The sequence below is a fragment of the Bos grunniens genome, chromosome 24, assembly GCF_055505025.1.
Source record: "Bos grunniens cultivar Pamir isolate PY7600 chromosome 24, Bosgru_T2T1.0, whole genome shotgun sequence".
Taxonomy (NCBI): Eukaryota; Metazoa; Chordata; class Mammalia; order Artiodactyla; family Bovidae; genus Bos; species Bos grunniens.
In genome coordinates, this window is record NC_141188.1 from 36,714,019 (window position 1) to 36,726,518 (window position 12,500).

The window sequence follows — 12,500 nt, forward strand, 5'->3', positions numbered from 1 at the left end:
CATCATTGTTTGGGGACTACAGAGCATAGAGGCCACTTCTGATTATTAAATAATATCTACTACCTAAAAAGCCCTTGATGACAAAGAAGTGATTTTATCACATAGTACGGTCTGGGTAGGGTCAGGGAAGGAGTAAATAGGGAGGAAATATATGGGCCCACAGTGGTATCATTTATGCTAATAGCTAAACATTTTAAATTGTCCTTTTTGTCATCGTTATTCAGATGAAGAAACTGAGGCCCAAAAAGATTGTGACTTGCTGAGGGTCACAGAGACAGAGAACTAAATGTACATTTCCTAGTTTTTAGTCTTGTTCTTATTTTATTACATCTTGTATTCCTTTCATTTGTATGACTATGTATGTATACATGGACACTGAAATAATTTTTGGAAGTTAACAGTTACTTTAAAATATTTTTAATTACTTCCACATATTTCAAACTGGAAACCAAACATTTTTATTGTTAAGCAAAGTCTGACCTGTCCTTGTCTATGGAAAATGCAAGTATTTGTTTAAAGATTATTGCTTTAAATATGAGAGTACCAAAGAGACTATACAACTTCAACCTTTCTGTGCTTTGTTTAGCTTGAAGAAACGAATAGCATGCTAACCAAAGATATTGAATTATTAAGAAAAGAAAACGAAGAGCTAACTGATAAAATGAGGAAGGCAGAGGAAGGTATGTAAGATTTTTTTAAAAAATTGTAACGTTAAAATCAAGTTCAGAGGTAAATCTTTGTTGTGTGTTAGGGTTTTGAAGAATTTGTTTTCATATGTTAAATAACTTTTGTAGCCTTAAGTATTATCTTGAATAGGGTTAGTCACTCAGTTGTGTCTGACTCTTTGCGACCCCATGGACTGTAGCCCACCAGTCTCTTCTGTTCATGAAATTCTCCAGGCAAGAATACTGGAGTGGGTAGCTATGACCTTCTCCAGGGGGTCTTCCTGACCCAGGGATCGAACCTAGGTCTCCTGCATTGCAGGTGAATTTTTCACTGTCTAAGCCACCAGGGAAGCCCCTAAGTATTATCTTAGAGAACTTAAATATTCTCACCATCACTCCCCCCATAAAAAGGTAAATATATGAGGTGATAAAAGTGTTAATTAAATTGATTGTGGGGGGATCCTTTCACAGTGTATACATATATAAATTCTTCACATTGTACATTTTAAAATCTTAAAATTTTATTTGTTATACCTCAATAAACTGAAGAAAAGAATTATTTAATGAAGGTACTGAAAGTTACTATGTAGTATATACTAATTTGAATAATGAAGGACATTGTTAGTTTGCAAGGCAGAAATTAATGGCATATTATATATGACATTTTATATAATTTGTTGACAGAATATAAATTGAAGAAGGAGGAGGAGATCAATATCCTTAAAGCTGCCTTTGAAAAGAATATCAATACAGAACGAACCCTTAAAACACAGGTATACATGCGCTTAGCCTTCCCCATATGTTTGTATTTGAGTATCATATATTCAGAAGTTAATATTTGCTCTTCATTTCCTTTTTCTTAAAACTGAGATTGTCAAGTCATTGGAACAAATAATGTAATATTCTTTTTTCATTAAATATAGAAGTCTTATTTAGGAAATAGGATTTCAGTTGAGTTAAGAAAGCTAATTTGTCTAGTTATCTGATTAGTAAAAAAATATGTTTTAGATTGTATGGAGGACCCATAATTGACAGTAGGAAAACTTAATGAGGAGAAAGCATATGCTTGACTGAAGTCAAGAGAGCAGAATGAAAAGAAAGAGAAGAATGGGGAGTAAGAAACTTAAAAGGGATGGTGTATCATTTCGCTTTGTATTTTGCAGCTAGATCAGTTTTTTACACTAAAACTTGATATCTTGTCATTGTACCAAGTCATCCAGTAGTTTTTAATTATTCAAAAGGTACTGTGTACCTCAGTTGATTTTTTTTTTTAATTACAGTAAAATATTTTGTACTTATAGCTCCTTACCACTAATCTGTTCTCTCTCAGTAATCCTTCAACTAAAGTAATTTTTCAAAAATGCACTTAATAGTCATTGAAAATCCTTCAGTGGAGATTTTACTTCTCTCTGTAAACGTAGACCACGAAGATAAAGATGGACATTTATTCTTGTACATACTCCAAAAGAATGTTAGTTGAAAGAAAATGAACTAGGACCAGTATTTATAGCATATATGGATAGATATAAAGAGGATCTGCAAATAGGAAAAACGTTCAGTAGAAAATAGAAAAAGCCAAGGGACACTTGAGAAAAAAGAAGCAGTAAAGATTTTTTTAAAAGGCTCAAACATAGGGACTTACTGGTGGTCCAGTGGTTGAGACTCTGTACTTCCACTGCAAGAGGCGCATGTTTGATCCTCGTCAGGGAACTAAGATCCCACATGCCTCAAGGCGTGACCAAAACAGAAAAGGTTCAACCACAGTAGTAAAGCAAGAAATAAGAATGGAAACAATAATGAGATATCTTTTTGACAATCAAATTGACAGGTTGTAATGAGTCATTGTACTCAACTTTGAGTATTATAAGCACATGGGGAACGTTCATTCATACAAAAACAATTTAACGGAAGAAAGCATTTGAACGTGCATATTCTGTGACCCAGTATGTGCTCATTTAGGAATTTATCCTATTTAAATACTTCCATAAATTCTCAAAAGAAGTATACAGAAATAAAATTGCTACATTATTTTTAAAAGTGAAAAACTAAAACTAACTCATACAAAGAGATGCAAAGAAGCCATTAAAAATAATTGAAGTAGATCTACATGTAATGACACAGAAAAATAATATTTACTGTGATATTTAATACAGTATTAAATTTAGGGAGCAAGTTGCAGCACACAGTGTACTGCAAAATTCCATTTAAAATTGAAACATTTATATATAATCTACTTATTGTTTTAGGAAAAGTCTAGAAGGATATGCACCCAGTAGATGAAAGAAAAGAGAAGGCTTTAGCAGAGATAGTCTTTGATGAGTGATAACTATAATAGCTTTTCATGTTCTTCACATTATACTTCTATGTTTTTTTTTTGTTAGATTTACTACTGGAAAAAAACAAATAGCCGTTTATGAGTTCAGTGATGTAAGCTTTTACTGCACTAAAAATATTACTCAAGGATTCTTTATCCTCGATGGGATCTAATCTACATGAAAATGATAGTGGTTAGGGATTTGTTCTATCTTGATGGAAAAATCTGATTTTTTTTTTTTTTAACTACTGCAGGACAGATATACCATAGCTTATGTTTCTTGGTTTACGTAGCTAATTTCCTGTGCTTTTTAACAGTCCTGTCTTACTTAGAATATATTTTTTCCTTCTGGCAAAAGGGGTTAGCCTCAACTATATTTACAACCTCTTTCACATTCAAGAGGGCCTGAGTATGGTGCCTTGTCCCCCTGCCCTCCTACTTGTCTAAAAGAAAAAAATTATCTTGAGCCTTTCTGCCTGTGTACTGTTTCGTCTAATTTTTGTGTCATCCTTGGCTCCCCTCCTTAATACCATTTCTTCTTTGCTCATTCGATTCCTGTTGGTCTTTTTAAGAAACACATGTGGACACAAATGCAGGTATTCCAGGAAGCCTTCCCTGACCTCTCCGAGTCTCAATTAGGTACTGCTTCCGTAGCACCTTGCTTGCTTCTTTTTCCTGATTTTCCACTCAGCACTGTCATGCTTGCTTTCCAGCTCCTCTGCCAGACTAGGCTATCTTTGCGGTTAACTGTATTTTCTGTCCTTATATCTAGTTTACATGCAGTATAGTAAGTGCTGAATAATTGTTGAGCAGTAACTGGATTTTTGTAAGCCTATCTGGTTCTTATTAAACATTTGAACAAAGAGATGAGTCAGTAATAGTTACTTGTGCTACCGGTTATCAATATTCCAAACTTTATTAGGTTCTCCTAATTTTCACACACACAAAAAGTCCTGCTTCCTGATTTTGAAGGAAAAAAAAATTTTTTTTACTGGAGGCTTAAATTGAATAGCTACAATGAAGAACCTTATTAATAACATTTTAATATCATAATAGGCTGTTAACAAGTTGGCAGAAATAATGAATCGAAAGGACTTTAAAATCGATAGAAAGAAAGCAAATACGCAGGATTTGAGAAAGAAAGAAAAAGAAAATCGAAAGCTCCAACTTGAACTCAACCAGGAAAGAGAGAAATTCAACCAAATGGTAGTGAAACATCAGAAGGAGCTGAATGAAATGCAAGCGGTAAGGTTGTGTGTGTGCATTTGTTATTACTGTATATACCTAGCTATTTATCTTATTTAGTTTGTTCAGTATAAAAAATGCATATTTAGGTTTATATTCTTCCCAGTTTGATTATTGTTACTGTAATATGAACCATGATCTTGACAAACTAGGAAGATACTCTGTTAACTATAACTTGAGTAATTTTTACCCCTTAGCATCTGTTTGATTAGAAATGCTACTTTTGGAGAAACCACCAAGGGTTTTCCTCTGTATCTTTTACACTTCCATTTGGAACCATAAAAGCATTTTCTATTGTTTTAACAGGTGTTTGGTTTTGGTTTTTAATGCTTTGTGTTTTAGAAGGAAAAAAACAAAATACTTTTTTAAAGCAAAGAGAAAAGGAGCTTATGCATGCAGTGTATTACTGAGGAAGAGAACTTGCAGTTTTATAGTTGTAGTACAATCTGTGGTAGTAACCATTCGTGAAGTTTATAGTCAGTTTTTAGTATTAGCAATTCTCAGTTACATATTTTATAACTACACTGATTCTTAGTTTCTAATGTTGGAGATTTGAACTTAATTCTTTATATTATCTTGGTACTTCTTAATAGCAATTGGTAGAAGAATGTACACATAAGAATGAGCTTCAGATGCAGCTGGCCAGCAAAGAGAGTGACATTGAGCAGCTGCGTGCCAAACTGTTGGACCTTTCAGATTCTACAAGTGTTGCTAGTTTTCCCAGTGCTGATGAAACTGATGGAAACCTTCCAGGTAAGAATAATTGCTGTTACTTCATTCAGGTTTGCTAAAACAGAATGGGAATTAATGTAGATTTCTTTTATTTGGATTTATAACTCTGTCATTTTGTCCATGAATTCTTAAGAAGGGATTTATGTTTCTGATGGCCCAGAGTCTGATATTTGCATACTTAGTGCATTTTATAGCATAAAAGCAGTCATAAACAATCTTAGGCTCTTAAAATAGCTCTGAATGGCTCTTCTTAAATAGAAACCTGAAGTTTATGAATCAGTATTGAGTAGCCCATCCCTATGGTGAAAGTCAAAACTGCTGCTACAACTCTCAGTGTTTAAGGAAAATTGTACATGTTTTTATGTGTAGCAGCTGTTTAGTGTTTTATGTGTTTTTATGCTGAAACTAAGAACTGTACTTAATAATCAGAACCATAGCAGCCCTATATAGAAACCTACCTAGTGCTATAGTGATAAACTTCAACCAGACTTAAAGTTTCAAATTTGGAGAAGTAGATAAAAGCAGTTGGGAGGTGCAGAGAGGTGGCAGGGAGTGAAGTAAATGCAAAAGTGAGGAGCTAGGATGTCAGACTTTTTCTTCTTTCCTTTTTTTTTTTTCCCAGTGAAGAATCAATTGAAAAAAAAAAAATACTATGTATTGCCTCATTTTTGGATACATTTATGTCTTTTTAACAGAGATGAGCAGTACACATGATGTAGGTTCAATTTAGAAATTAATAGGTTATAAATACTAAACCATGCATTATGAATTTTAAAGGTATACATATACACACACAGACACACCAATTTAATGTACTACATATTCTTAGTTCAAGATCTTGAGAGTTTTAAGTGGTCTTAAACTTGAAGTAGATTTTAATTAATGTATTTCCTGAATAATGCATGAAAAGAAAGATACAGATCACCACATTTGATATGATAAGGATCTGTGTTAACAGATATTACTTGTTTTTGTTGTTGTTGAGAATTTGAAATAAGAAACTTGATAGACTACCTAGAAAATTTCATGTTACTGTTATTGGTCAAGAAAGTGAAATTCAAAATAGGAAGTGAATTCACTTCTGATATGTATTCTATGTAATAGTCATTCTTTTGTGGCTTTGCTAGCTCAAAATGAGGTATCTGGAAAGGGAAGGGCAGGGAATAAATATTTCTTACTCCAATGGTCAAAAAATTCCTTCCGTTTTCCCATTTTTGGCTCTCTGAAACCTCCAACCTGTTGAAAATCTTGTAGCTTCACTTCCTTATCAGAGGATCACTTTGGATTTAATAAGAATCTCTAGCTTCAGCTGTTGTTTGAGCATCATTGTAAGGTTATGACCCAATCATCAGTTAAGAAAGAGTATGACATGGAAATTCCTGGCGGTTTAGTCATAAGGGCTTTGTGCTCTCACTGGAGAGGTCCTGCGTTCAACAAAAGTTTTTTTGTCTTTATTCCATCCATTTCCCTTCAGCTTTATTTATAATGTCTTACTATGTATGCCTTGGTTTTCTTTGTATTAGGTTAAACATTTCAGAGACTGACTTGGTGAATACTGTCTAGAGGATTTGAATTGAGAGATGAGGTTGGGGGAAGGTAATGAGTTTTATTTCATCCTGGCTTATTCAGGAAGGCTAAACTCGAAGCATCATCAGGTGGTTTGACTGGCAAACTTAGGTGAGATATCCATTTAGACTTCAGAATCCTGATCTAATAAGTCGATTCAGGAGGGATCAGTCAGCAAAGAAATTTTTAAATGCTTCTACTGGTTCCATTCTGAGTATATGACTTAGTATAGCTGTGTATTTTGAGAGATTTTTGCTTTTAAGATTTTCAAAGTTCAAGTGGAGGGGAAAAAAAAGAGAAAAAAGGTGCTGGTGGCCATTCTCCATTGACCAGTCAGGGTATCTCTCTATTACTGTGTTCTGAATTTGAAATTTTACAGAGGTCTTTACAGTGCTGCACCTTTTCATATCGGAGGCTGTGACTTTCATATTGGAGGTAGAAATTATGGATAATTATTATCAAAGTTACTTTGCCTCTGTATCATATATCTTACTGTTTGCTGCTGCTGCTAAGTTGCTTCAGTCGTGTCCGACTCTGTGCGACCCCATAGACAGCAGCCCACCAGGCTCCCCCATCCCTGGGATTCTCCAGGCAAGAACACTGAGTGGGTTGCTATTTCCTTCTCCAATGCATGAAAGTGAAAAGTGAAGGTGAAGTCGCTCAGTCGTGTCCGACTCTTAGTGACCTCATGGACTGCAGCCTACCAGGCTCCTTCGTCCATGGGATTTTCCAGGCAAGAGTACTAGTAACTTGAAAGTCTATATTAAGTCTTACTGTTTACTAGACTTCTGGCAAATAAAGTTAAGTTTTTGTGGTCATATCTAGAAAGAATTGTAAAAAGTTTTGGCATTCATTCTTAATTTGAGAGTTACCTATCATTCACATGTCTGAAAGATTTTTTGAAGGTAATGATTAATTTTATTTAGTTTGGAAGACTGATCAATGATTGGAGATAATCAGTACATCTGAATTCTTGAGCATTGATTGATATTTTTTTCTTTTTTATATCACTTCTTAATTTAAATTTTTTGGAATGGTTCTGTAGCTGTGTTTCTTAAGCAATATGTAGTTCATCTAAGTAAATTTTGGTAGTCTTCAGAGATTAGCCTTGATGTTTGAATTGGCTATATTTGATACTGATTTACACCTCTTTCTTACATTATCCTCTTTTTTATATGAGTTACATATAATTAACTCTTAAAGGAGTTAATTGCTCATATTGCAATAATACACATCTAAATTTTTTTTTTAAGTTCAAATTGCTCTACAAATAAATGAAACCTGGGACCAAGTTTTTTTTTGTACTTCTGTAGTATGTTATTGATAATAATCTAGACTTAGAAGTCCTCAACATTTATTTATCTGGAGAAGCTGATTTCTGTTTGTATTATAAAAGAATTTAGAATATTATACTTTCAGATTGCCACTTAGGTCACAGGTGGTCATAGTTTTAAAGGAGGTCCTTACATACTAAAAAAAATTTTAAAGAACTGAATAAAAAACTGGTATATTAAGTTGCATATAAGACAAGAGTAAGTGATTTTTTTTAATCACTGAGTTTGGTTTACTTGCTTCTCTGAAGGGAATTCACTGGAAGGAAAGACTAAAATTCTGTTATAACATTTTTGGCAAAAAATAATTTTAAACTGGCAAAAACCTTCATATATCTTCAGCACCTTTTTTGAGTTTCTGATTTCTTCATTTTATTTCAATTAGGGAAGATATAAAATTGGGCTTATTTAATTCATAAAATGCCTTTGATGTATAAAATTTCTATAGGAACACTGAAATGGCAACATACAACAATTCATTGAAAATATATTTCAGTCAGTATATTCAAAGAAAACATTGGCAAATTAATCCAAACTTACAACCAGAAAGCTTATATATTTCTGGCACTTATTCTCATAGAGAAATAGCTTGGAAGGAGGATATTTTGGCATACACAATTCTGTATAAATGTCAAGATTTCCATGGCTTTTATGTCTTTTATTTTTAGTGAGGAATTACTGGTATGAAATGGACTTTGGCACACTGAAGGGAACTTTTCCTAGCAATAACTTTTCCTTTTGTAAATTAGAATATTTGTGAATGATCAGCAGCCTTCTGTATGTTATTGAATATAAATTAGCCCTGTGGTTTTTAAATTACAACCATTATTTAAATAGAAGGTGACTTTACTTGGCTAACTGAGAAAGAAAGAACTGCAGAATAATAATTTTTTAAACGGTGTATCAGGTACCTACTCTGTGTGTCAGATGCCTTGGGGGGTGGGTGGGTGTGTGTGTGTGTGTGTGTGTGTGTATATAAAAGTGCTCGGATGTGGTACCCTGCTCTCAAAATTTCCAAGGAACTGCATAATGGGACAGATTAATTATTGATGAACAAAATAATAATGCTAACTAAGAAAAAAGTTGGGAGAAGAAGAGTATCACTTTGAAGTTTCTCATTATTAATTTCTTCCACTTCAACAACTAAATGAAGGAGAATAACAAAATCAAAGGCCATTAGGTACATGGAAGAAGCTGGAACAAGATCACTCCTGATTCAATTAACTGCAGAGTTTGTCTAAGGGAAGATTAGCACTATGCTCTAGGAATTGAAACTCAGAAATTAGATTGCCTGGGTGAACCCTGGAGCTTTACCAGTTGCTAGGGTTACCCTAGGGCAAGTCAGTTCACCTTGCTAAGCCTTAGTCTCGTCATTTGTAAATGGAGGATGATAGGAGGACCCATCTTATCCTATATTCCTGAGAATGTAATATCCTATGTTCATGAGGTTATATATATAGATTATATATGAGGTATTATTTGTACTTGATAAATAATAAATATATAGTAAATGTTACCTATTATCATTACTTTAAGACCAAACTGTTTTACACCTTTTAAGTTACACAGAGGAAGATAATATATATTCCCCTTAGGGTCATGATTTAAACAATGGTATAATGTCACATTATAGCATTGTACCTTAAAGTTGGTTGCTTTTCTTCTGTGTTTCAAATATAATAGATCTAAAAAATACAATTATGGTCTTATCTCTCACCTGATATAAAATAATAATTTCTAAATTGAATCATAAACATTAATTATATTTAGTATGTATTTAATATATTTAAACATTAATGATAATAATTATAAAATGCCTTGATTGAATTAATCAGAGTTTCTGGTGGGCGCAAACTGGTAAAAGATTAGCAGTTTTACCTGCTGAATTCTGTGTTCTTTTACTGTTTATTCTGATACTACAAACTTTAAAGGCTTTATACCTCTTTAGTTTGCTAAGAATTGTAATTGGACTTACCACTAGAATTAAGGAACCCCTCCCCAACCAAATTTGGACACTTTCAATGAAATTGTTATAAATGTTTTAGCAGAAAGTTTATCAGAATATTGTACTAAGAAAACAAATAAAATGCTTGTCTCTTATTCTTTATATCTAGTTGGTCTGCCTGCATTCCTTATTTATTTATCTTCTATTCTTGTCTTCTGTGAGTAATAGGACACTTCTGTACTTTTGCTTGCTCTCTCTCGTGTAAATCATGCCTCTGACCTGTTCCACTTGCTGCATTTTTTCTTTTTTTGGCTCAGTACTTTTGTATCAATGTTAAGTGATATTTAAAGTCTTCTGTATCATATCCCATTTAAGCTGCAATCCATTCCAGTCTTGCCTGGCTGTTAAGGGTATTGTCATTGTTTCATACTTTTATGATTGAGTACTGAAAGTTAATTTTAAGGGGAAAGTGGCTTGGAATTTTTTTCTGCAATTTTTGTATGGCCATTAAAGTTGATTTGTGTGATTGAAGCATGAAAGAGCAGATTTTAGCACTTACTCATGTAGCTGTGTTCCAATGCCTGCTGCTGCATGCTGTCAGACAGCTTGTAATAGCTTTTCCTTTTGTGACAGAATACTATATATTATTTTTTCCTTCTAGAATCAAGAATTGAAGGTTGGCTTTCAATACCAAATAGAGGAAATATCAAAAGATATGGCTGGAAGAAACAGGTACCATATATCTCATTTTTTCTAGTTGATATTTTGTTGTATATTTTATTCTTAAATCATAGAACTTATATTAATTGTCATTGTTTTTAGATTGATACAATATAATTTAGACATAAAAGGCAAGTATTATAGTACCACTTTAAACCAAGTTAATACTGCTGTTTTCTCTTCCCCTTGTTTTTTTCATTTTAGTATGTTGTGGTAAGCAGCAAAAAAATTTTGTTCTATAATGATGAACAAGATAAGGAACAATCCAATCCGTCTATGGTATTGGACATTGAGTAAGTAGCCTTTTATTCAATCTTAAGTCTGTTGAGTGTTAAATTATTTTTAGACTTACCATTTAGTTTATATTTTGTTATTTAAACTATGTTGTAAACTTCTTTCCCTAACAAATTTAAATAACAGCTTTATATTAAATCCTACTTTTACCAAAATATGAGAGAGAAAATATTCCATACCTGATTGATGTATTTGAAAAGCATTTTTTGTAAATGTCAAGTATTTATTGGTATTACATTCGTAGAACATCTCAAAAAGTATATAATTATGTTGGTCATTAAATAATAGGTCAAAGAGGCCCAAGCTAAAGCACAGAGAAGCTCCAGCACGGGGGTCCCTCGTGTCCTGTTGCAGCCATCGAGGCACCTTCCTGTGCCCCTCTAGTCCTGGCAACCACTAATCTGTCCTCTGTTTGTGTAGTTTTGTCACTTCACAGATGTTATATAAATGGAATCAAATAGTCTGTAACATTTGAGGTATGCTTTTCACTCAGTGTAGTTCCCTTGAAGTCCATCCAAGATACAGTTTTTTCTTTTCATGATTGAATGTTCTGTTGTATGAATATATCAAGAGTTTGTTTAACCATTTTTTTTTTTAGTTTTTTTCTAATTTTGGCCTATTAAAGATAAAGCTGCTTTGAACATTCGTGTACCAGTTTTCATACAGATTTGTGAGAAATTGCCATACTCTTTTTCCAAAGTGGCTCTGTAGTTTTACATTTCTGCCACAGTTGTATGAATGATCTAGTTTTTATGCATCACCACCAGCATTTGGTTTTATTACTATCTTTATTTTAAAAATTCCGATAGGTGTATAGTGAAAGTTACTCTGATTTTAATCTACATTTTTCTAATAACTAATCCTTTCCTATGCTTATCTGCCACCTCTGTGTTCTCTTCAGTGAAATACCTGCTTTTGTCTTTTACTGTAAATGTGTTTTTATAATTGTCTACATCTTACTTCTTTTCATTTTAGTAAATTGTTTCATGTTCGTCCTGTAACACAAGGAGATGTATACAGAGCTGAAACTGAAGAAATTCCTAAAATATTCCAGGTAAAAATCTGAAGTTATAATTTTAGTAGATCCTTTACCTAAGTAATAAGTGTATTTGTGAAGTAAATGTAAATACATAAATACTTTTATACATTTGAAACTTGTATGTGCGGATGCAGACTTTTTTAATCTTCTGTTTACCATTTCTGAATGTAGATACTGTATGCAAATGAAGGTGAATGTAGAAAAGACTTAGAGGTGGAACCAGTACAACAAGCTGAAAAAACAAATTTTCAAAATCACAAAGGCCATGAGTTCATTCCTACACTCTACCACTTTCCCGCCAACTGTGAGGCCTGTGCCAAACCTCTCTGGCATGTTTTTAAGCCACCCCCTGCCCTGGAGTGTCGAAGATGCCATGTTAAGTGCCACAGAGACCACATAGATAAGAAAGAGGACTTGATTTCTCCATGTAAAGGTAAGGCATGAAAGTGATTCTTATACCATTTAATAAGATAACTTCTTCAAGTGTAGCACTTCCTGTAACAAGTTGAAAAGAGATAATAAGATGTAATATTTTGGCACTGGTGGAGCCACATATATATTTTTTGATTTTCCTTAATTTTTACTGGGTTATGATATGTTATCTCTTTAAATTTTCTAACTTAATTAAAAAGAGAAGATACTGTCCAAG

General features: G+C 33.2%; 1 protein-coding gene across 4 annotated transcripts in view; it reads left to right on the plus strand.

The window, feature by feature from the left end:
* Positions 1-12,500, plus strand: part of ROCK1 (Rho associated coiled-coil containing protein kinase 1) — a 124,963-nt gene that overhangs the window by 109,457 nt on the left and 3,006 nt on the right. For all 4 annotated transcript variants that reach the window (XM_086373029.1, XM_086373031.1, XM_086373032.1 and 1 more), the window contains 8 exons: positions 587-680; positions 1,350-1,438; positions 4,036-4,224; positions 4,818-4,977; positions 10,460-10,530; positions 10,723-10,811; positions 11,788-11,866; positions 12,023-12,284. In XM_086373029.1, the coding sequence (XP_086229155.1) occupies positions 587-680; positions 1,350-1,438; positions 4,036-4,224; positions 4,818-4,977; positions 10,460-10,530; positions 10,723-10,811; positions 11,788-11,866; positions 12,023-12,284 (1,033 nt within the window). The remainder of the gene's footprint in view (positions 1-586; positions 681-1,349; positions 1,439-4,035; positions 4,225-4,817; positions 4,978-10,459; positions 10,531-10,722; positions 10,812-11,787; positions 11,867-12,022; positions 12,285-12,500) is intronic.